The sequence below is a fragment of the Trichoderma asperellum genome, chromosome 4 (assembly GCF_020647865.1).
Source record: "Trichoderma asperellum chromosome 4, complete sequence".
NCBI lineage: Eukaryota > Fungi > Ascomycota > Sordariomycetes > Hypocreales > Hypocreaceae > Trichoderma > Trichoderma asperellum.
The window spans coordinates 4508244-4530401 of NC_089418.1; the positions used below are offsets into that span (position 1 = coordinate 4508244).

General features: G+C 43.3%; 6 protein-coding genes across 6 annotated transcripts; 4 read left to right on the forward strand and 2 right to left on the reverse strand.

Annotated features, from left to right (window-relative positions):
• Positions 1-1079: 1079 nt before the first annotated feature.
• TrAFT101_007872 (uncharacterized protein) lies at positions 1080-2123 on the forward strand. The gene is made up of 2 exons (XM_024906832.2): positions 1080-1150; positions 1221-2123. Exons 1-2 carry the CDS (start codon positions 1084-1086, stop codon positions 2051-2053), a joined length of 900 nt encoding a protein of 299 aa, XP_024759010.2. The 5' UTR covers positions 1080-1083; the 3' UTR covers positions 2054-2123.
• Positions 2124-3276: 1153 nt separating this feature from the next.
• Positions 3277-4533, reverse strand: TrAFT101_007873 (uncharacterized protein; the record flags this gene model as incomplete). Its single annotated transcript, XM_024900498.2, has 1 exon — positions 3277-4533. One exon carries the CDS (start codon positions 4531-4533, stop codon positions 3277-3279), a length of 1257 nt encoding a protein of 418 aa, XP_024759009.2.
• An 829-nt stretch (positions 4534-5362) lies between these two features.
• On the reverse strand, positions 5363-6273 carry TrAFT101_007874 (uncharacterized protein). Its single transcript, XM_066128168.1, has 2 exons — positions 6107-6273; positions 5363-6036 (listed from the first exon to the last, which is right to left on the reverse strand). Exon 2 carries the CDS (start codon positions 5912-5914, stop codon positions 5654-5656), a length of 261 nt encoding a protein of 86 aa, XP_065984285.1. The 5' UTR covers positions 5915-6036; positions 6107-6273; the 3' UTR covers positions 5363-5653.
• Positions 6274-9612: 3339 nt separating this feature from the next.
• Positions 9613-12317, forward strand: TrAFT101_007875 (uncharacterized protein). The gene is made up of 4 exons (XM_066128169.1): positions 9613-10068; positions 10224-10850; positions 10959-11677; positions 11763-12317. The coding sequence occupies exons 1-4, from the start codon at positions 9987-9989 to the stop codon at positions 11976-11978; spliced, it is 1644 nt and encodes a 547-aa protein (XP_065984286.1). The 5' UTR covers positions 9613-9986; the 3' UTR covers positions 11979-12317.
• A 1648-nt stretch (positions 12318-13965) lies between these two features.
• TrAFT101_007876 (uncharacterized protein) lies at positions 13966-15340 on the forward strand. Its single transcript, XM_024908408.2, has one exon. The coding sequence runs from the start codon at positions 14131-14133 to the stop codon at positions 15025-15027; it is 897 nt and encodes a 298-aa protein (XP_024759005.2). The 5' UTR covers positions 13966-14130; the 3' UTR covers positions 15028-15340.
• An 836-nt stretch (positions 15341-16176) lies between these two features.
• On the forward strand, positions 16177-21803 carry TrAFT101_007877 (uncharacterized protein; the record flags this gene model as incomplete). The annotated part of the gene is made up of 15 exons (XM_066128170.1): positions 16177-16386; positions 16490-17045; positions 17145-17374; positions 17438-17726; positions 17799-18032; positions 18102-18928; positions 19011-19173; positions 19271-19642; positions 19700-19823; positions 19888-19959; positions 20016-20131; positions 20220-20893; positions 20994-21031; positions 21099-21518; positions 21581-21803. 15 exons carry the CDS (start codon positions 16177-16179, stop codon positions 21801-21803), a joined length of 4548 nt encoding a protein of 1515 aa, XP_065984287.1.
• Positions 21804-22158: the final 355 nt, after the last annotated feature.

Consider the following 22158-nt stretch of genomic DNA (forward strand, 5'->3'; position numbering starts at 1 on the left):
CTTCCCAACCGGGGCAATCTATAATATCTAGTGTTGCATGCAAACGAAGTTCGTCTTGCCTAGGTCACGTGTATTCTCACGTGCAACATGAATAAATACAGAGCATCTGGATTTTACCCGTTTTTCTGGCTTTCGAAACGAGCTAGTTACTTAGACCACTGTTGTGGCTGATTTTCTAATACTGGTATATACAAGCTCTTAAACCTTGTGGTGGTACAAACTGGGCAAAATCCAGCACTGTATGAAGTGTAACAGAAGCACCCGACTGTTCTTCACCAATCATTCCCAAATATAGTAGTTTATGACACTAGTACATTGGTATGGTAGGTATTCGTCTTACTACGCCTTCCAGGTTAGGGAGTAAGGCTGAGCAAAAGCAAAATAAGACATTACATGGCTTGGGTCTAGACTTTTGTCTCCGCTATCCAGCTGCCCAGCTATATCTACAGAAATGATGTTTCTACACCTTCTCTAGAAATTCCTGAGCCTTACCAGCGGAGCGGGTCCCGAAGCTAGTGCCGGGCCAATGCCGCTCAACCACGCTTACCACATCAATGAGCTAAGCAGCCAATTGTATGAAGCAGCAAATGAGCAGATGGGAATTACAACTAGGTCTGACGGATGAAAGTTTGAAGAAAAAAGCCAAAGAGTATATAGTATATCCATTAGAATATTGTTAGAATATGGAGAGTTCATTCGTTTTTCTGAGCAAACATCTGCCCGTTGTTATTATTGTCTTGACAGCAGTGGTACCGGTCAAACTGGCAAATGGAGCCCTGCTATATATACCACGAAAGCTTTCGCTGACATCGCTCTACAGCTTTGTAGCTAGGACTTGCATGGTTCATGCTCCTCGGAGAAGGTTATATTGACCTCCATAAGAACCATATCACGCGTAGCTTTGAGCGGTGAGTCTACCAAGAGTGTTCAGCCACTCAGACGCATAGCCCCACGCTCGACCGTCAGCACAGCTTGACCGTTATCAAGTAATAAACAGGTTATTTAAACTGCGAAGTTCCCCCCCTGAGAAATTCCAGATGCTTTTACTAACTTTCTATCGGTACCGAAAATACGACCATCATCATGCTTCACCTCGACTTGATTAGCACCCTCAAAGATATCTTTGGGCGATTTGACCATGTTAGGCCTTGTAGGTCCATCTTCTGTCTTGATACTACATACAGATGGTACATGTCTATTAACTCGGTTTCTTTATATAGCCCATGCCAGAGGCGTCTTTGTGGTCGGTTCCTTTACTCCAACAAACGAAGCTAAGCAACTGTCTGCCGCACCTCATTTCGACTCTCCCTCGACGCCAGTCATAGCTAGATTCTCTTTGTTCACCGGAATCCCAGATTTACCGTCGAATACCCCCCAGGCAACTCCTCATGGTCTTGCTGTTCGATTCTTGATAGGAGACGACACGAAAACGGACATTATTTGCCAATCGTCGGTCCTCTTCCCCGGAGCGACTGGGGAAGAGGTTCTCGCAGTCTTCCAATCCTTCAGGGACAACACTGTTGAGGAATATGCCAAAGATCATCCGGCGGCCGCTAGTTTCCTACAAGAGGACAGAAAAATCCCCAAAAACTTTGGTACACAATCCTTCTACTCTATCAACGCGTTCAAGTTTGTGAATGCTTCTGGCAAAAGTGCTTTTATTCGATATCGCTGGATTCCGCTGTCTGGGAAACAATATTTGACGGAGAGCGAGCTGGAAGCAAAAGGACCGAATTTCCTCTTCGACGAGCTGCCTGGCGTTTTTGCCCAAGGACCGATTATCTTCAAGCTGGTAGTTCAGGTGGCGGGAGATGATGACGTTACAAATGATTGCACCAAGATCTGGCCCGAGGATCGTAAACTTGTTGAACTTGGCACCCTCACCTTGAACAAGGTTGCTGGTGAGGAAGAATTGCCTCCTCAAAATCAGACTATCGCCTATAATGTCTTTCCTGGAGTTCAGGGCATCGAGCCCTCGGATGATCCGATTATAGCTACTCGTTCTGAGGTATATCGAATCAGTAGCCAGACTCGCCGGGATGCCAAAGTTTGACAATTTGTTTGTAATTACATATCTAGCTAGCTATAGTCTATTACCAAATGCCGAAAAATTAAGCTCTTGCATTCGAAGTTGTCGAGAAGCCTCGGTTTTACTTTGTTCTGGGCCACCTTTGGCGAGCCAGCGTGCCAGTACTCTCATATCTCTTGTACTTTCTTCCACCAAATGTTATTTCCACATCGTGACAAACAAACAAGATGAGGTAACGGCACATATGGTCAGTCTCAAAGCGCTTGATTTTACGTCGCTGGTTATGAAACATTACACGCCCAAATGCAAATTCATAGAAACAGACATTGAGTTTCGAGAGGAACCAACCACCGAGTAGAAAATCACACGAATGGCAAAAAAAAAAAAAAAAAGAATCATAAACAAAAAAGTTAGTTGAGAAAAGAGGAACAACGAGAAATGGTCGACTAAGACGAAGAGACAGAAAACCCTGAAGAAACCACAATAGTTGATAAAGCCGTGGAATGGACGACAAATAACTATGCAGGAGTCCTGATAGAACTGCTGCAGAGCAAGAGAATTGCCCCGTTATTGTAGCCGAAGAACTCCATCAAAGAAAAGAAAGGGGAAAAAAAAAGCCGCATAAGCCATGAAAGAACAGATTTTTAAGCAAAGATGAGATACGAAATCTTCCCCTCATGTTTGCCCACAATTGTAACATTTGTTTTTCGTGTACCGGAAGGACTGAGATCAATTGTGTTCGTTTAAGGCTTTGGTGAGCAGTTCGTTGGTTTCTTCATTGCTTGTGCCGTGCATTGCTTTATGAATTAACTTTCAACAGCGGCCATTGCTTGCTGACGAGTGGTGGCATGATGGATTTCTCTGCGAATCGTTGGAGGTGTGGCGCTGCTATAAACCTCAAGGTCTGATATTTCGTGCTCCTTTCAATATTCTTCCCTTCTAATATTATATTTAGCGTTGTAAATGCTATTACAGAACCTTTGGACTCAGTTTAGTATAGAAAACTCACTGGAAAGACAGTCAAATTTGGAATTCTGTAATGCGTAAGGACTATATTGTTCAGGAAAATTGTGGGTGGTGTCCAAGCAAAAGACCGGTAACTGTTGCTGCTCGACGCAACTGCTTTACAGAATATGACTCGCAATGATAAATTTGAAAGCCAGAACAAGTAAATTAAGAACAAATACATACGTATATATACATTGAGTAACAAAATTCCACCCAAATAAAGACAGAGACCAAAAAGTCTACTTCTTCGCCGAGGCTCGCGCGGCCTCTTCCACCACCACCATCTTCTGCAGCATCAGCTTTCCGTTTGTTTTTGCCGGGCCTGTTCCCAAAACAGATTCGGCGAACATTCGGAGCTGCATGAGCATCATTGCGCTTTCGTACACGACCAGAATCTCGACGTCCCTGGTCATGGCGCCAAGGTCGTGAAAGTTGTCGAAACCCTTGTCGAGACCTATGTCTATGCACTCGACACGCTTCTTATACGACCACCAAGGGGGCATTAATTCCTTGATCTCAGCCCAGTCCAAGAACATCCGAAATAGAGAGCATGAGCTCTCCTTTCCGTTGTAGATGCTCTCGCTCTTCGTCAGGCCGGCATACCAATAGTCGTCAGATTCTCGGAGCCGGAAGGAGTCGATGAGGAGGGTATACACGTCTTGCTTGTGGCGATCGTGTAGCCAGATGCCTTTGCTCAAACGAGAAAATGGGTTTGGGAGAGGCGTTTTTAGGAACGGGGCGAGGTGAGGCTTTGCCAAATGCTCTGGAGGAATGGTAGCTGGGTTCACGCAGTACATAACCTGGTGAGCAGTCCAGTCGGCAAGTTGGCAGTTGAAGCTACAATATTCGACAGATTTGCACTTCTCACAGGTCAAGAGAGTCAACCCTGGCCTATCAATGGCTGGGTTATGTTGGCAGCGGGCGCATGCAGAGTGTGGGACGATTTCCTCAGGCGAATCCTCTTCACCAGCAGAATTCGATGCTTTCTTGGTCTTCATTGACTTTTTGAATGCGTTTGTGTCGACTTTATGAGTCATTAGAATTAGAGAAGGAGAGGGTAGATCTGACTGAAGAGAATCGATTAAATCAGCGATGCTGTCAAAATTCGCGAGAGAGTCGCCGGTTGTAAAATCTAGCCCAGATACCAAGAAAGCTTGCGCTACTGTAGCATCTGATGGTACAAGAGGAAATTCTCGTCTTGGAATAATCTTTGTAGCTTCATCGAGGTCAATAAGCTCCTCTTGAGATGCGACTTTCTGTTGCGAGCTTTGTTGGCCTTGGCGTTTCTCTTGATAATCTTTGATCTCCAGTGTTGGATCATCTCTGGCAATAATATCTTGATAATATTGAAAGAGTGCATGTAATCCCTCATTCTCGTCTTTGTTATGCGAAATAAACCGATCTTCAGTGTTGGAATCGTCGTGAATAGTCAGAGAATCAAGACTGAGATGGTTTGAAACGGCAGCAGGGGGCTGTTCTTCTTTGCGGTCGGACATGCTGGCGATTGTCTCTTTATGAATGTTGGATTGTGAAAACACACAAGTTCAAACTTCTAGGGAAGAGAAAACACGAGGGTTTGCTTCAAGTAAAGTTGGTAGAGCTGACAGACAAACCAAATATATCGAGGAAGATGATCTCTAACTTGACTATAATATCGTAGCACCAAGATGCAGGATAAAGACAATACATAGGCAGAGCTTGAATGGTGAATTGTCTGCAGAGAATAAAGACGAACGATGGCTAGTGTTTCGAAAAAGAAGAGATCTAGCTCAAAGTGAAAGGTTTGTGACTGGCTAGGCATGTGTACATGTAGCTAGATATGCGTTTGCCAGTGGCATACATTAACGGGCGGGTAACGGAATAACTAGTGCCGCACAGTTAATTATATTCTTCCAAAACCCATTGATTGATAGCACCATGCAGATTTATCTGTCTGGTGTATCTTGATTCACATATAGTTTGCCACCCACCCACCTATCCGCCCTATTCTTTTTTCTATAGAATTACCATTGGTTAATTTTATGTCTTTTGGCGCCCTTCATTACTCAGAGCTCTGTGAATTATTACAAAGATCCTGTTGCAACTCTTTGGCTCTAAAATCCTAGCCCTTTTTCTCCAGAATTTCTCAACATCTCAAATAACTTGGCTTGTATCCACTCTGTCAGGGTTAAAATATTCCTCAACTCTCAACAAGTTATTGTATTTTCATACTTTGTGTAAGATATATATCTAGATTATCTTTTTCTTTCTCTGGGGAGTGTTTGAATCCCATAGCCTTGCAAAAAAGCTTATTCTTCAACAGCTTTGGAGTACGTCAACATACTTTGCTCCATAGAGAAATTGTCTACATTGGCATATTGAGAAGTGCTATCCTTATTCAATAATCAAGCTAATATAAAGATCTGAGTATTAAGAAGGGTGATCCCTCAAATCTAGCCAGGGGTATAATTCGACATGCTGCGACGACCCCCGCTGCTATATCATATACTGGTATCGATTTCGACCGACCCGACCTCAACGCAAAACAAAGAATATATCCGTTAACTGCAAGTCAAACAAGTTCCTACGCTTATATTAGTACCGCTGGTAACTGAAAATGGTATTTACGCCAAGGTATCAATCCGATCCGCCATTTAAGACGCCCTTGACAGAAAGGTCACGATATTCTTTATGGATATAAGCACAATCATAACGAAGAATCTGAGAGAAAGTTTTAGTAGCTTTTTCATCTCTATCTGCCTCTTGTTCGAAATTGATCTTCTCCATGATGCTATCTGTCACGAGATATACTCTACGTTCATCAAGAAGCAGAGCAAAATATACCCGAGATATAGAAGCGAAAACTCGAGGCATTTGCTCAAAGGTGACACCAGCCATGTCTACCTTGGAATAATCGCCGGAAGCGCAACACCGAACACATCCTCAATGCTGCGGCCAAATTCTTCTCGAATGGCCTTTATAGCATTTTCCCGCTTCCCACGCCGCGCATCATTAAACATCTCGCCAAATATAAGCAATCGCCACAGGTCGGCAATTAAAGAGCTGAACGGCAGCAGTGACTAGACTTACTAACACAGTTTAGCCTCAAATTCTCATGTCGTGACAGAAACGCTCTAAGTTGCATTTTATAACTTTCTGAGCTCCTATTGACGAAATAAATATTATTCGCCTTGACTATCGTGCAGGTCGGCTGATGCATTCTGCTTTAGTATATGGCATCAATTACGGCGAATCCAGCAGATTACACCCCTTCATATATATACAACCGGCTGCGATTATAAATCACGATTTTATAACCCCCACGATGCTAAGGGAATAATCCATATGCGACCACTTGTTTTTGAGACCGCATGTAGCATCTCACCCGATCTAACCGACGAGCGTCTCGCCCATGTCTATCTATGTAACAATAGTCGGCGCTTTCTACTCAAAGAGCTCACTCGATGCGCTAATCATTGCCCCACCCAGCACAAGGCCAGGCAAAGTTGGTGGAAACTATTCGCCAATGCAATGGATCAAGAAAGCAAAAGCAAAAGTCTTTGGCATCATACCCCGCCTAGACGATTATACAGAATTAGAAATTGAGGACTTTCTATTTCGGCATTTGTCAGGATAAAGAACAGCGCCAAAAGGTTACATTGACTATCTCCGATACCGAAAACGCCGTGGTCAGCGTTACATCTTACCGCCCAGCGGCTCGCAGTGCATCTAGGGGAGTGTCGGCGACCGTATGCAGTAAGTACAGCCAACCTTATTGTATGGGTTCTTTTGAGTCTTCGTCTTTATCAAGAATAATGACGGAAGATCCGGCGGTTTGCAAGTCCTTTTGAATAGTAACATGTGAAACTGTCGCCACATTGGTCTCAACCAAAGCAAGGACATGGAAAAGCAAGGCAGATTCGTTTATTTAGCACAAGGTTGAGGTATAAACGCTGGTCCATGCGCGCAAAAGCCTCACGGGATGTTACAGTACACGGCATGCCTATGCAAAGCTAAAACAGGAGATCCTTGTTGGGTGGTGAGTCAAGGCACGGCAGCCAGCTGGAGTGACTGGGACAGCCTTAACCAAGGGCCATGTGCCTGAGAAACATAAAGCCCGGCGGCTGTCACGAACAGGCTGAGCGAGTTTCCACATTTAGTTTGTCGAGCTGGATTTAGGCCGATCAAGCAGGCGGAAATAATTTCTTGTGTGTCCGAGTATCGCAGTACATTTAGACTTGCCGTGATGCCCGCTCGGGCCGTGCCGAGGGTCCAAGAATGGCGGCTTGGTGCGGTTTTTTCTTTCTTTGCTAAGCAGAACCCAAACTTCAGCTCCAATGGAACCGACATTCATGAAATCGCCTCCGATTAACACCTGAAGCGCAGTTGATTATATCCACTTTATTAAATAGAGAGGATCATAGTGAAGGATCATGTAGGTTATGGAGCCACCGGCCGCAAGAGTCAGAGTTGCACATCTTGGCTGTGCTAGGCTCTCAGCCAAGAGAGAGAAAAATTTTGCAGCTGAAAAGGAAAGCGCCGAATAAGGCCTAATTTAGACTAACAAAGTGCACCGCTACTGCTGGATATGCATAGCCGGCCGCTGCAATGCTACTCTTCCAGTCAGCACAAAGTAGCATTTGGCGAAGCACGACCTGATTGATGCATGGCCTTCCCAAAAGCTTGCTTTTTCAGTACAGAGTATTATTTAGAACACCCGCGCGTAAAGTATGTCCTCTTTGGACCGTGGCAAATAGAGCTTCACTAGCTACGTAGTTTTTTTTTTTTTTTTTCGGTTGTCGGTATAAGCACCATGGGCCCCAAGTAAGCAGCTAAGATTCCCTACCGAGTTCCTCTTTCCACTGGAATCCACCGATTTTTGCAAGGGTTTTTCTCGAACAGAATACAACAGTTTTGGGAAAGCGTTTTCACATTATTACAACCTCGCCGGCTGTTATCACACTGCTTATAGCCAAAACTATCTTTGCGGCACGGAATACATGCATTGGCAAAACAGAAACACTCTGAGAATAAAAAAAAAAAAAAGTCTCAATTATAAGACATATCACTTATTTACCAGCTCCACAAATTGCGAGAAGTAGTTTACAGGTACCTAGTAATCTACATACGTACATCTTGCATTTACAGGTTATAGTATACAGTAGCTAGTGTCTTCTTCTTAAATTGTTAACCTCATGAAACTGAATCTTTTCACATCGACTGATGCCTGAATGGATGGCCTGTTTACAAGCAACAATTTATTTTATTACGATTATCATATGTGCCCTATCGAGGCATGTTCAATTTGAAGTTACGTTGTTGTAATAAAAAACAATTTTTTCCCTATTTGTTTAGTATTTCTTTTACTGTAATCCAAATGTCCGTCGTTATCTTCCATAAGGTTTATGATAATGAATTATCGGTTATTTTATAGCTCATACCTCACTAGAAACAAAAAACCCATGCCGAACGTAGCCGCTTTTGAAGGTATGTGGGTTATTCTCATAGTCTTCGCGGGGTAATCTGTAGTAGAGAGCTTACGATCTAGATTGTTGAATTGCTTGCCTATACAACCAAGCAATTACTTGAACTACTTTACAACTTTTATATATATTCACTATTTATCTGGATACTAGTCTGCATTTAATAAAAGATGTAATGAGATTTAAATGAAGATATTATATAAAATATATACTAAATGGGATATATTGAAAAGTTTAACTATAGTAAATATAATAAATTTACTAGACCAGAAAAAAATAATAATAATAATAAACATAAAATATATATTAAACATACATCTGATTATAATAAATACGAATAGCTAAATATATATATATATATATATATATATATATTTATAGAGTACTAATAAAACTAAATGTTTATTATCTGTATGTTAGAATCAGCCCTTGATATGAGTTATTAATTTCTTTATTATACATAAACGAATGCTTACTTGCGCTAGGGCGGAAGGAATGTGGAGTGTACTGGGATAATGTATATAAAGCGGCTTGTATCAGACTATCCGGCTAATTTATCCTTGCAGATCTTGTTTAGTAAAACTAGGCATTGTACACTGAACTTTTACAGCGTTATCATTGTAGACTTTGATCCACACGCGACTCTACAGTAGCTCGTGTATACGGATGTGTGGATCTCACGTCAGATGAATGTGATCAACGTGCAGGATCGGTCTTTTCAGTGTCTAGCTAGCATATCTTGGCGCATACGGCTGAGATATTAGCTCTTCAACCTGTTTGTTCTAGATTCGGATTCATCAACCTAGTTATAGATTTCGAAGCAACCCTGGTTGCCTGAGGTGACTTGGAGCTAGACGTTCGCAACGGGTTTGATACCCAATGGCAAGCTACCGATCATGCTTTGCTAACCTATCTCGGTAAGCAAACCGGTGGCCTATGCTTGGTCCTCTTCCAGCTGAGGTTTGTGGTGTGATCGGAGATGTTAATGACCCGTAGCTACAAGACGTACATGGTGAGAATTAAGTGCGCAGTAAAAATCTGCGCTTAGGGAATTTTCCGTGATATCCTTTCCTTGCCCATTCGTTACGTATATAGGAACCAAACCGGACGATGATCAAAATGCTACGCGCCGCGCCACCCCCATGCATCACTTTATCTATTCTTATTGGCTTTCCTAATTTCGTTAGGTAACGGCAGCTTCAGAGTTCGGAGACCAGGAGAATTCGTACACGCCCTAGTCTAACCTCATGGGGGTTTTAGATCGATATGTACACATGTTAATAATATATACCCCTCTATACTCTAGATATATGATGATCCAGACGACGCCATTACTACGCTTGGACAACTAGTGTGAGACTACATCATCCAACTAGCAGACAACAGTCTAGCACGAGCAACTGGCGAGACAGGGGCATACTACAATTCCCACGACCACTTCCAGCAATTTTTGCATAAAATCCACTTCATATTTGTACGCCATCACAATGGCCAACGAAGAATGGTTGGCTGTGGCAGACCGCAGCCAAAAGAAGAGGATTCAAAACCGCGTGGCACAAAGAACATATCGTAAGTCAGCTCTTTTAGCACATAGCAAATAATAGGTATTTTCTTGCTGCTCTAATATGCCAAGGATACTTATTAAGCTTTGGAAATGGATTGAAAGGAAAAACATTCAATGAGAGAGAAACGTTGATATATCTGACTTGATTATATCTTACTAGGTAATCGCATAAAAGAGCGCATGGAAGAGCTGCAAAAAGAGGTCAATGAATATCGCCGCCGAGAGCAGCAGCAAGCCTCGACAGAGCCTCAAGACGGAAGTGTCGGCGAATCCGAAGGAGACACTATCAATGTTAATTCAAATGGCGAAAAGACTCCCTTCCCAACTGAGCAAGCTATAGGTCTGGAGGCCGATATCAAATCATTACCTAGTGTTGGTTCCAACACACCACCACCGAGTACCATCAACCCGGCCAATCTCAGCAGCAATAACAGCATCCATAGCAGAAGTAGTCCTGAAGATGTCGACAAAGAGAAATCGGGTGGTAGGAACAGTAATGGCTACACGATGGACATAGACACACACGAAGACGCCCCTTCACTGATAGGCATAAACTCCGAACCATCCACAAGGAATATTGCACTTCAGCAAGCGCATGCTGTAGTTCAACCTCAGCGTCTCACCCAACCACAACATCAAAGAACTCACATATCTCAACAATTTCCATTAACGGCATTTGGGCTGGCAGCGCCGGCTTTACCACCTGCTTATAATTTACCGACTGACTGGCCGTGGACAAATACACCAAATTTGTATAGGGATCCGATAGGTCACCAAGCGATCCCAGGTATGGAAAGCCAGCAATTTGTTTGCATGTTGCTGCACATACCCCTAAGCAACAGGGCAAAAGGCTTTTATCATGTGGATATAAACTAACATATCTCTACCCTATTAGGATTTCCAAATCTTAGACAAGTACGAAGCGATCACGATTCGAGTTCGGACGCTTCATATACGATCCCCGATGTCACAGCATTCATGGTACATCCCCATGACTCAAAAACTCCGCACGTTCATATCATGGATCAAGAGACAGACGTCCGAACAATAGCGGGTAGATCACCAGATGAATCAAGTGATCCAGGGAGTTTAAGCTCGGAGAGTTCAATTATTGGTAGTACGCTGTACGATAGCCAAGATAAAAACCTAGCAAAGATGCTACAAAGCTATGGAAACGGCGAGCAGCGATTAAAAGATAGGAGCCTAGAAGAACGGCTAGAGTTCATGCGGGTGTGTGCCTCCGTAGCGGGCTTCCATAGCATTGACGATATGGCAAAGCAGTATTACACTGCGGACCTTAGCCATGACTCTGTCATCTCGCAAGAGCAGCGCAACAGTCGGCACAGCCAGCTTCCACGGGTACTTTCAAAACTTCGAAAGAGCGTCAAAACATGGACTCAGTGGGAAGCCCATCGTTATCAATACGAAATTATTAAGTCCGCGCAGAGCCTTATCCGCTCAGAGCGGACCGCTAACCCTACCACACAGCATATCTATACTGAAGCACTTATGGATCTGGAGAAGGCGCTGGCCGCAGGGCTAGCTCATAACTCAGGGGAGAATGAATTGATACCAAGAGCATTTCGGAAACTTTCCAAAGTGTTTCAAGATACAGTAAGCCGTTCGATTTCTGTTACTATGAAGGGTTTGTCTTCATCAGGTAAGACGAGTTACTAATTGCGCTGTCTTTCACTTCTAGTCACCGAAGTTGTGCAATTTGATTGAGACGCTTGTGAACATGGATGGGACGTTGAATCAAAAACAGCGCACCTATACATCGCTTTCTATTATGCTCCTCTTATGCTGTTCGAATCAAATGCACAGAACTGACATCTCAGCGTTGGTAACGAGCTGTCTACACATTTCACAGTATCATTGTAATATAGGGGGCTCTATGCGCACAACGCTGAGCTAGCACTAATCATCTGGCTTGTTCTACGAAGTATATCCCCCTCATAACTTGTTTCAGCCTATGGCGTTAGATACGGCCAAGCATCATATTTTTTTTTGGCCATGAAAAGCTTTCGTATAAATAATTCGAGGTTTATATGTGCCATTATCTGCCAGTGATGCTTTTCTTTGTATCTATGTAAAAATGCCGTAATAATTGCTTAGAATGAATCATGTTTATATATGATCTTGAAGTTATGAGCTATTTGCTATTTTCTTTGCCACTATAGACTGTAGATAATAGCTGTGCATAATACATGGCAGTAAGAAATATGTCCATGAAGATCAGACTGTGCATTGGTACGGACAAAACAAGGAACAAGCTGCCCTGACTATTTGTCAAAGCTTACTAGATCGAGTTATATATAGAATTTCATGCGTATCGATGGTCTTACATTGATCCTTTTGGCTAATAGTAAATCAGCGAATCCTGAATGTTGCTTTAAATGTATATGAGTGGTGCTAAATAAATGGCCCGGTCAACCCATATGTGTGGCCGCATGGAGTAAGCATTTGTGACGCGCATAAAAGATACTGTTACTATTTGATCTCGCCAAACGGAAGTCTCGGTGATAGAAAGATATAAGTAAGCTTTAAACTAAATTAATTATCCTAATACTACTTTTTCTATACCATGTTCTGCCAAAAATCCGATATCATTTGATAGCAGCGCGTAATTTACATGTAGTAGTCAATCAACTGTACACAATTGCATTCTCTTGGATATGAATACATCTACCTAGTAGTAGGCTACATAGCGGGGGAGGCTGACAATTAGCCCATATGCACCCCTTGGCTTATATGCAGAGAAATGGCGGGGTTGATGATACGATACAGACGTATTACTGATAAGGTATATGAAAGAGCAAGTTCTAGATCTTATTACGCTTCTTATTCGGGCTAGCTGAAACCGAAAAATTACGAACTTGAAGAATGTGCTTTCTTATAAAATCCGAGCCCATATGTAGTATCAGGCCGGCAGCCGAGCAGAACTGCTATTTCTGTCTGTGTTAGCAACTGTTCTAAAGATTTATGGCAGCTTTATGTGTCCTATCTCTGGCAACTGAGAAACATCTGGATTCTCGGTCGTTACTAACCCGATTACTGTCTATTATTATCCTCATAATGCATAGTTTAAAGCACCTGAAGCACACTTCTGCGTAAAACTTTCTCTTGTCATTATAAAAGTAATCCACTTGAAGTTAGTAAAAAATTTTTTAAAAGCTCTTATACCACATAAGAGCACATGCCAAAAAACAAAAAGTGCTTCATAGCTAAGCCTCTTAGTTGATTATGTAAATGGAAACTATTTGCAATGAATCTAAAGGCGCCGTGGGAGATTGTCATAGCCTCTATACAATGACTTGTAATATATATAAATACAGGCTTACCCATGGCAGATGTTCATGTAACATGTATCATTCATAGTCTATAAATTTGTTGTTGATGCTACAAGCTCAGCCTTTAACTGAAGTGCGCATCCTTCATGCACGATATTAGTATCCTTCTAATTGTTTGCAGTCACATATTTGTGAGAGCATATTGCACACAATAGGAAATATTCGCGGCTTTAATATTGTTTATATACAGAATAAAGTTTATGGGTTTGTGTTTTGGTAGATGTTTATTATACGGAAAATTTCACCATTTGCCTTTGTGTGCTCGATTTCGGGTCTTTCAGCGGTTTATGTTCAATTGAGAGCTTTACTTCACAGTCGGTCGATAAAAGTGGAACCGAGCGCTATTCACCGGGACGTATTTTGCGCCGCAATATGCTCGTACTTATTGCTTCGGAGTTGGACAGGGATGAATGGTTTACAGATTACGATCTGTAGACTTTACTGCTGCTGACTTGCAGCCGATGCCCTGTCGGCGCATTCTCTCTGCTTGTGCAAATCGCCGATGAAACAACCATGACTGAGCTATAAATAAGGCTCGTACAGCCTTTTTTTTTTGTGGTAGTAAGATTATTCGCTTTTGATACCATTATTTGAGAATTTCTATGACCTACTTATCTGCCTGACATATCCGCGCTTAGAGGACATAACCGGTATAAGACTGATCTTGATGCATCTCAATTGAAGCATTGGAGCGTATTCTGCTCCACTATCTTACTCATGGATGTCAAATTTCGGGCGTTCGATGTGCCTACGATTCTTTCGTCACTGAAAGAGAATGTTGTGCCTTTCTTCTACACTTGGTATGGCGCTGCTTTATCAGTATTTGTCTTATTCAATTTCAAGGCCTTGCCGTTTGTATGGACAGCGCGAACATATTACCATCTAAATACCGCCTTTCGGAATCAGCAAAAACGACTAGTTAAATCCTCTGACGGAGGCAGGAGGAAAGTTGCTCTGGTTAGGAAAGAAAACGTGGGAGATTCGATCGAAAAGCACCCTTTATTCAAGGCGGACATTATTAGCACCTATGTACCGCTGTTGGAAATCGACATGAATTTGCATAAATCGAACTCGACTTTTTTCACAGACCTTGACGTATCTCGGATCAAGTTAATGGGGAGAATAATTGCGCCAGTTTGGCCAATGGACGACATGGAGGTTGAATACAAAGGGCGAGATGGAAAGGACAAAAAAGAAAAGATAAAGGGTCGACCTGCTCTCATTTTGGGAGCTACACATACGTCTTTCAAACGCGAGCTTCGACCCTATGCCTCCTACAATGTCGAATCACGAATCCTAGGCTGGGATTCTCGCTGGATATATGTCGGATCATGGTTCCTTAGCAAATCTACATCCAAGAAGAAGGTGTATGCTACCAGTTTGTCAAAGTATATCATCAAGAAGGGGCGTATAACGGTACGCCCAGAGCAGTTCTTCGTTGAATGCGGGTGGATTCCAGCTCAAGAGGCAGATAATAATGAAATGGAGAAAGTGGTAGGCGGTGAGGCAGGATGGTCAAGGCCAGAAGTTGATGCCCACAAAGAGAAGGGAATGCAGATTGTCAAGACGTGGGGAGAGGCAAATGTGTTAATGGAGCAAGAATACGAAGACTAAACGATGGACATAGACTGTTACGAAATGATATATAGAGAATCCTCGGCTGTTATAGAGTAGGGCTTTTAGAGGCCTCTGACCAAACTGCCATATCATTTCCGATCCAGTCTTTAGTGAGGAATCAATTGTCTCCTCTTTCAGAATCTAGTCAAAGCTAGAGAGTTGCTCACATTAGAGCGATCGCTGCCAAGGAATCCATGTTGAAACGAGCTGTTTTCATTTTTAATATTTACCGCCTACATGAAACTGCAAAGGCTGTTTTCTTGGGCGGGGGCTCTTAGTCTCCATGCTCTTGACCAAATTTACCCTGCTGTTGATTCGCTCAACTATAGTGATGCAATTCACCCCAATCGCCTACATGCATGCTAGTCCTCAATAAACAGTTCGGTGTAAGTGCTGGCAGCGCCATTATAAAAATTCTAGAGGCTTCCAAGCCATACTACGGAGAACGCATATGTAGAAGCTACGCGTACGCTGCTTGCATAAACACTGTGAAGGAGTCATTTGCTCAATATTAAGGAATTGAATACCCCGCACACAATACTACCCAAGATCCTGCCGACAAGGAGGCTGCGATCTCATTATTGGTTCAAACGTCGCACACGCAATCCCCGGTCTACAAACGTCCCTCATCATCATCTGCGTGTTCGCTTGAAAACGCGCAGTTTAGGCAGCTTTAATAAAGCTGCAGACAACAAAAGTGCTTCACAAGCCATCACTACATCATTTTTATCGCGTCTCAGCACATAGATCGTGTACCTTCTATAGGATTCTATAACAGAACACAACTTCTCCCTGACTCATACACTTTAGCGCACTCCAATAATAAGCACTGCCCCTTATGCATGGCTTTTAAGCCTAGTTGGTTATTTCCCTTAGGCCATCACCGGACAGATACCTGAGGATGTAAAAGGACACCTGAGGATGCATGATAGCCCTGTACTTATAAATTGGATGCGGGCTAATCAACGGGCTGAGTGACGCGAAGAAGCTCCTTCAAGTTGTATTTTCTACCAAATTGGTGTCTCATAATACGAATTATCGTCAGCCTTCTTTTCTTGCAGTATTTCGTGCGCACATATGGAAAGCGGTAACAAATTGCCATTGGCTGGACTACAATAATTGGATCAGCCCTGTGGCATCCCAGTGATGTCGACGGCATCATGTCCAGATGACACTTTTGGGCCATGGGCGGGTCCTCAGTGTCGCGGCGGCTTCGACTTTACTTTGCTTTTCGAAGAAACGATTCTCTCTATTCTGATTTCTAGCATCTTCATCCTCCTCTCCCCATTGCGGATTCTTGCGCTTTTCGCTGCGCCAATAAGAGTCAAGTCAAGTCCCTTAGACTTGGCCAAAAAGGTATCATTCGCCATATTGATGACTGCAGTGAATACTCTAGACTATACGGCATGAATCGTACCAACATGATGTATAATCGCTGATCAGTTCGTCCCTTTTGAAGACTAGTTCGATATGCTTCGTCGCACTGAGCGCCGCCCTCGTTGGCCTCTGGGTGGTGAATTCGACCAAGTCGGCTTCTTCTGCCATTACTTCCACGCGCGCCACGATCGCAAGCTCTGTGCTTAATTTGATTCTCTCTCTTCTATACGTTCTTTTGTCCAATCTCGAGCATCGATCGTCCTTTCGTCCATCGTTTATTATATCCATTTATTTGGCTCTGTCAATTCTCTTTGATACAGCGCGCTCTCGCACGTTATGGATGCTCCCAAATGCTGGCAGCAGTTCTATTCCTGCTGTCTTTACGGCGAGCTTAGCATTGAGGGCTCTGATGCTCCTATTTGAGTCGACAGAAAAGCGGTCCATCTTAACAGATGAATACAAAAATGTTTCAGAAGAAGGCGCAAGCGGGCCTTACAATCTGGGCGTATTCTACTGGCTCAGCTCATTGTTCTTTACTGGTTACAAGAAGATTCTCGCGCACGAAGATCTATACCAACTTGACGACACATTACTGTCCGAGCCCTTGGCGGAAAAAATGTCAAAGGCTTGGGAAATGGGTTAGTAGCCTTACTGTTCTATTTCACCTACATACATTTCAACCGTTCTCTACTATTTGGCTAGGAAGGTAGCAGAATACTGACTCGTAAATTGTTTAGTATCTGACAAGAGCAAACCTGGCGCGCTCCTTGGTGCTTGGGTAAAGGCGTTTATAGGCCATTTAGCAATACCTATAATCCCTCGACTATTCCGCATTGGCTTCACTTACGCCCAGCCTTTTTTAATCACGGCTGCAATAAATCTTGCAGCTACGCCACAGACACAGCAATTTAATAACAACGGCTACGGACTCATTGGGGCTTATATTCTCGTCTACGCCGGTATAGCTGTAAGACCTTCTTTTATGTGTTTTCCCATTGTATCTGATATACTAATAGGTGTCACTATTTAGGTATCTATAACTCAATATCAATGGCATAATTGTCGCAATGCTACCATCATGCGTGGTAGCCTAATACCACTCATCTATGAACAAACACTTCATATTGATTCGGCGAGCTCGTCTAGGTCTACTCCCAGCGGCACATTGACGCTTGTGACTACGGATATTGAAACAATATCTGGTGGAGTCTTGTTATTTCATGAAACATGGGGCAACCTTCTTGAGATTGGAATTGCCATCTATCTTCTGGAGAGGCAATTGGGTGCCGCATGTGTGATGAGCGTGGGCTTTGCAATTGGTACGTCCTCTCTCCTGCTTCGTAATATGAATCCAGACGTAAACAGCACTACTAACATAGTGGCTCGATCAGTTGTCATGATTAGCTCTGGTTTTTTAGCGGCGCCAATTGGAAAGCATCAAGCAGCGTGGATCGCGGCATCACAGCGCCGAGTAACTACAACGTCAAAAGCTCTTGGAAGCATGAAGTGGCTGAAGATTTCGGGCCTCACTGATGTAGCTTTCAATGGGATTAAAGAGCTTCGAACCCAAGAGCTAGCTGTATCAACCAAATTTCGTTTGTTCCTTGGGATCACTCTTGTGCTCTGTATGTGTCCCTTTGTCCAAATCTCCCTCTACAGTAACTCTTGAACGCATCTGCTAACATTTTCGCCAGCTATTTGTACCCCCATTTTTGGCCCGCTTCTCACTTTTGCTACCGCTGCGGGCATGGCCTCTCATGGCAATGGAGATTTAACTATTGCGAAGATTTTTACATCGTTCTCCCTCATCCTTCTGCTCAATACTCCTTTATCTCTATTTATTGCCTCATTGCCTGTGATTGCAGGAAGCGTGACATCTTTCCAAAGAATTCAAGATTATCTTAACGAGACTCAACGGAAGGATACTCGCATTTCGCCTCCTCATGGCAATGCAGATGGCCAGGTTGCTGAAATGGGTTCCTTAAAATCTGACGTTATTGCTTCAATCCGGGGCAAATTTTCTTGGCCTGAAGAGGCAACATCGGCCCAAAGTGGCGATACCGTACCTAAAGACAGATCTGGCGACGAGAATCAAGAAAATCAGGCCCATCACAACAAAACGCCAGTCATTGATATCAGTCCTCGGATCGACATCCGCCGCCAAACATTAACGCTTATTCTTGGCCCCGTCGGCTGTGGAAAATCGACTCTTCTAAAGGCCCTATTAGGAGAGTTGTCGGATTTCGATGGCTCAATCCAGACACGATTTTCTGGTGCCGTGACATTCTGTGACCAAACTCCCTGGTTGCCAAATGAGATGGTCAGAGAAATCATTTGTGGAAAATCTGCCCAGGACATAAATGTGATTGGAGAAAAAGAAATGGGCCAAGATGCGGATTGGTATCGTCGCATTATAAACGCTTGCGCATTAGAAAGGGACATAGCTATGTGGCCACAAGGAGACCAAACAACCGTAGGGTCCAAGGGAATCTCAATCAGCGGAGGCCAGAAACAACGCTTGGTAAGCTCCCCATATCATGCTTTTTTTTTAACCTTTCCCTTTCTTTCTACTATTGAATTTTTGCTTACGTGGTGCTCGAAAGTCAATTGCGAGGGCGGCCTTTGCTCGCAGCGAAGTACTAGTAATGGACGATTGCTTTAGTGGGCTTGATGCGAACACAGAAGATACAGTCTTTGACAATCTTCTAAGCAAAGAAGGAATTCTTCGAAAAGCGAATATGACTATAGTCCTTGCGTCCTCAGACTGTGAGTGCATCGTATTGTCTTCCTACTTCTCTATACTTATCCTCATCTGTACTTCGGATGTATTTGGCCACGCTCAGCTATTAATAATAGTGTATAGATCGCCGTGTCTCATATGTGGATCAAATTATATTCCTAAATGAGCAAGGTCAACTTCGGTATGCGGGAAGCGTTGATAATCTCAAGGAAAATCCAGACTTTAGTTGGCTTTTGAGAGATCCTGCTGCTGCGCAAGCTAGCAAAAGATCACGAGAGGGTGGCGCAAAGAGCGCGAGAAAGTTAGAGTCTTCAACAAACTCAGCAACAGATGCAGCCGCTACTGCCGATCTTACTGGAGCACTTCAAGCTGATGCTGCCAGACAAATGGGAGATTCAGCTGTCTATAAGTTCTATCTTGAGTCGGCTGGCTGGCCTACATTAATTGCTTTTGTTATTGCGATTATCGTCTTTGCTTTTTGCGATTCTTTTCCTAGTACGTCTCAGTCACTGGAATTTATCCCTCAAATTTACTAATTAAATTTTCACTTAGGCGTTTGGCTTAAATGGTGGGCTGAGTCGAATGAAAAGGATCCCAACTCCAACCTTGGAAAATGGCTTGGTGTCTATACAGTTCTTTCAATAGGGGCTTTTATCTCATGTCTAGTCGCCGCTTGGTAAGATGACTCGGAAACACCCTTTTGTGCCTATATGTCTCAATTACTGATACCATTCTCCAAGGGAACTATTTATCGTTGTTATTAACCGATCTGGCCTCTATTTCCACGATCTCTTAGTCAAGACTGTCGCACGGTAAGAAGTGCTATATATTTATATGACATTTGAATCATCTAACGCTTAATATATAGAGCTCCTATGTCTTATCACACAGCTACTGATAACGGAATCACTGTGAATCGGTTTAGTCAGGATCTCCAATTGATTGATATGGAGCTGCCAGCCTCAGCTCTAAGCGTGATAATAAGTAAGTTTGCTAATAGTTAGCATGTCACTTGATCAGGTCTTGGCAACGAGAATTCTTTTCTTAAGAAAGTTGCTAACGGTTTCTGTAGCGCTTTCTTTCGGTGTCGCGCAGTTTGTCTTGGTTTGTGCTTCATCAAAATACATGGCTGTTGTCATACCATTTCTTGTGGCTCTATTCTATGCCATTCAGCACTTCTACTTGCGTACTGCGCGGCAACTGCGTCTTCTTGACATTGAATTCAAAGCTCCTCTCTACTCACAGCTTATGGAAACTGTATCTGGCCTCGTAACTATTCGGGCATTTCACTGGGAATCCCGCTCCGCCGCCAAATATATGAAGATCCTGGACAATTCACAGCAACCAAACTATTTACTCTTCTGCGTGCAGCGATGGCTGGTGTTTGTAGTGAACATCATGATCATGCTTCTTGCAGTTATTCTAATTGTCCTAATAACGACTTTGCGGGAGAAAATTGGACCTGGATTTGCAGGTGTTGCATTAAGCAATATTCTTGCATTTGGTGCTACCATGGAAGCCACTATCAGCAGCTGGGTCCAATTCGAGATTTGTCTGGGAGCAGTTGCTCGCATAAGGAGCTTCTCGATGCATACAAAGAGTGAAGATGACGAGGCTGTTGATGCTTTGGCTTCAGAAGGTCGGAATGAACAGCTTACGGAGCCTAATCTCAACGCACTGGACAGCACATTTTGGCCGAGCAAGGGTCGTATTGAGATTGAAGCACTTTGTGCTTCATACCCTTATGTCATACTCGATTAAAGCTCGTCGTGGGCGATTACTAACTTGCAATCCGATAATCAGATCATCTGGGCGTGTTTTGAATGACATTACTTTATCCATTCAGGCTGGAGAGAAAGTCGGTATTTGTGGTCGAACTGGAAGGTGAGCCAATAACACCCGTGTAGTCTCTTGCATTGTTTGTCAACGGAACATTACTAATTCAATGAAGCGGGAAATCTTCCTTGTTCCTGAGTCTGCTTGGACTTATTACTCAAGATTCAGGTAAAATTATTATTGATGGCGTTGACCTGTCGGCATTGCCTAGGGAATATCTACGCACTCATATTGTTGCTGTGCCTCAAGAGGCATACATCTTGGAGGGAACGGTGCGGCTTAATGCTGATCCTTATCGTATCCAAGATGGAGATGTCCAATCCGCTGCAGTCAACTCGGAGAGACGCGACCAGGAAATCATCGCTGCCCTTGAACGGGTTGGCCTATGGAAGAAAATTGAGGCTCGCGGAGGCCTTTCTGCATCTATCGATGAAAAGTTCTTTTCACAGGGAGAGGCTCAATTGATGATCCTTGCTCGCGCGATGCTCCGAGAAGGAGAAAGCAGAGTCTTGCTCTTGGATGAAGCCACCAGCAGGCAAGTATCCTAATACGTCTTGAACAACTGCGAGGAGACAATACTAACTGGTTATACTCCAGCCTGGATGAAGCAACCAGCAATACTATTAATGGGATCGTTCGAACCTGGTTCAAAGACTGGACTATCCTCGCCATTGCACACAAATTGGATGCCATTCTCGACTACGACAAAGTCGCCGTATTAGACGATGGAAAGTTGATGGAATTTGACGCTCCACAAAAGTTATTATCTCAGCAAAATTCCATCTTCAAGGGCTTGTATCTCTTATCAACTAATCAGTAGTCTGCGCCATTAAGCTGGCAACAGACTCGCAGAAAATCTCGACACTAGCTAATGGGTGGTCCCGAGTCGATCGTAATTGAGCATGATCGATCATCCACCTAGTCACCTACACAACTGTACCAACAGAGTCAACAATCTACATGGAGATATCTTCACTCGATTCTTAACGCCCTATGATCTCCCCTACTTACCATTGTAAAATAGAATAAAGTTTAGTGTATAATAGAACAATATCTAATAGAACAATATCTAGAGATGTTAGACGCTTTCGCTCTCGATTTACTTCTCTGGAAATGCTGCTGAAATATACGTCCGGAAATAAGTCAAAAAATTGTCGGGCGGGGACGTTTGCTTA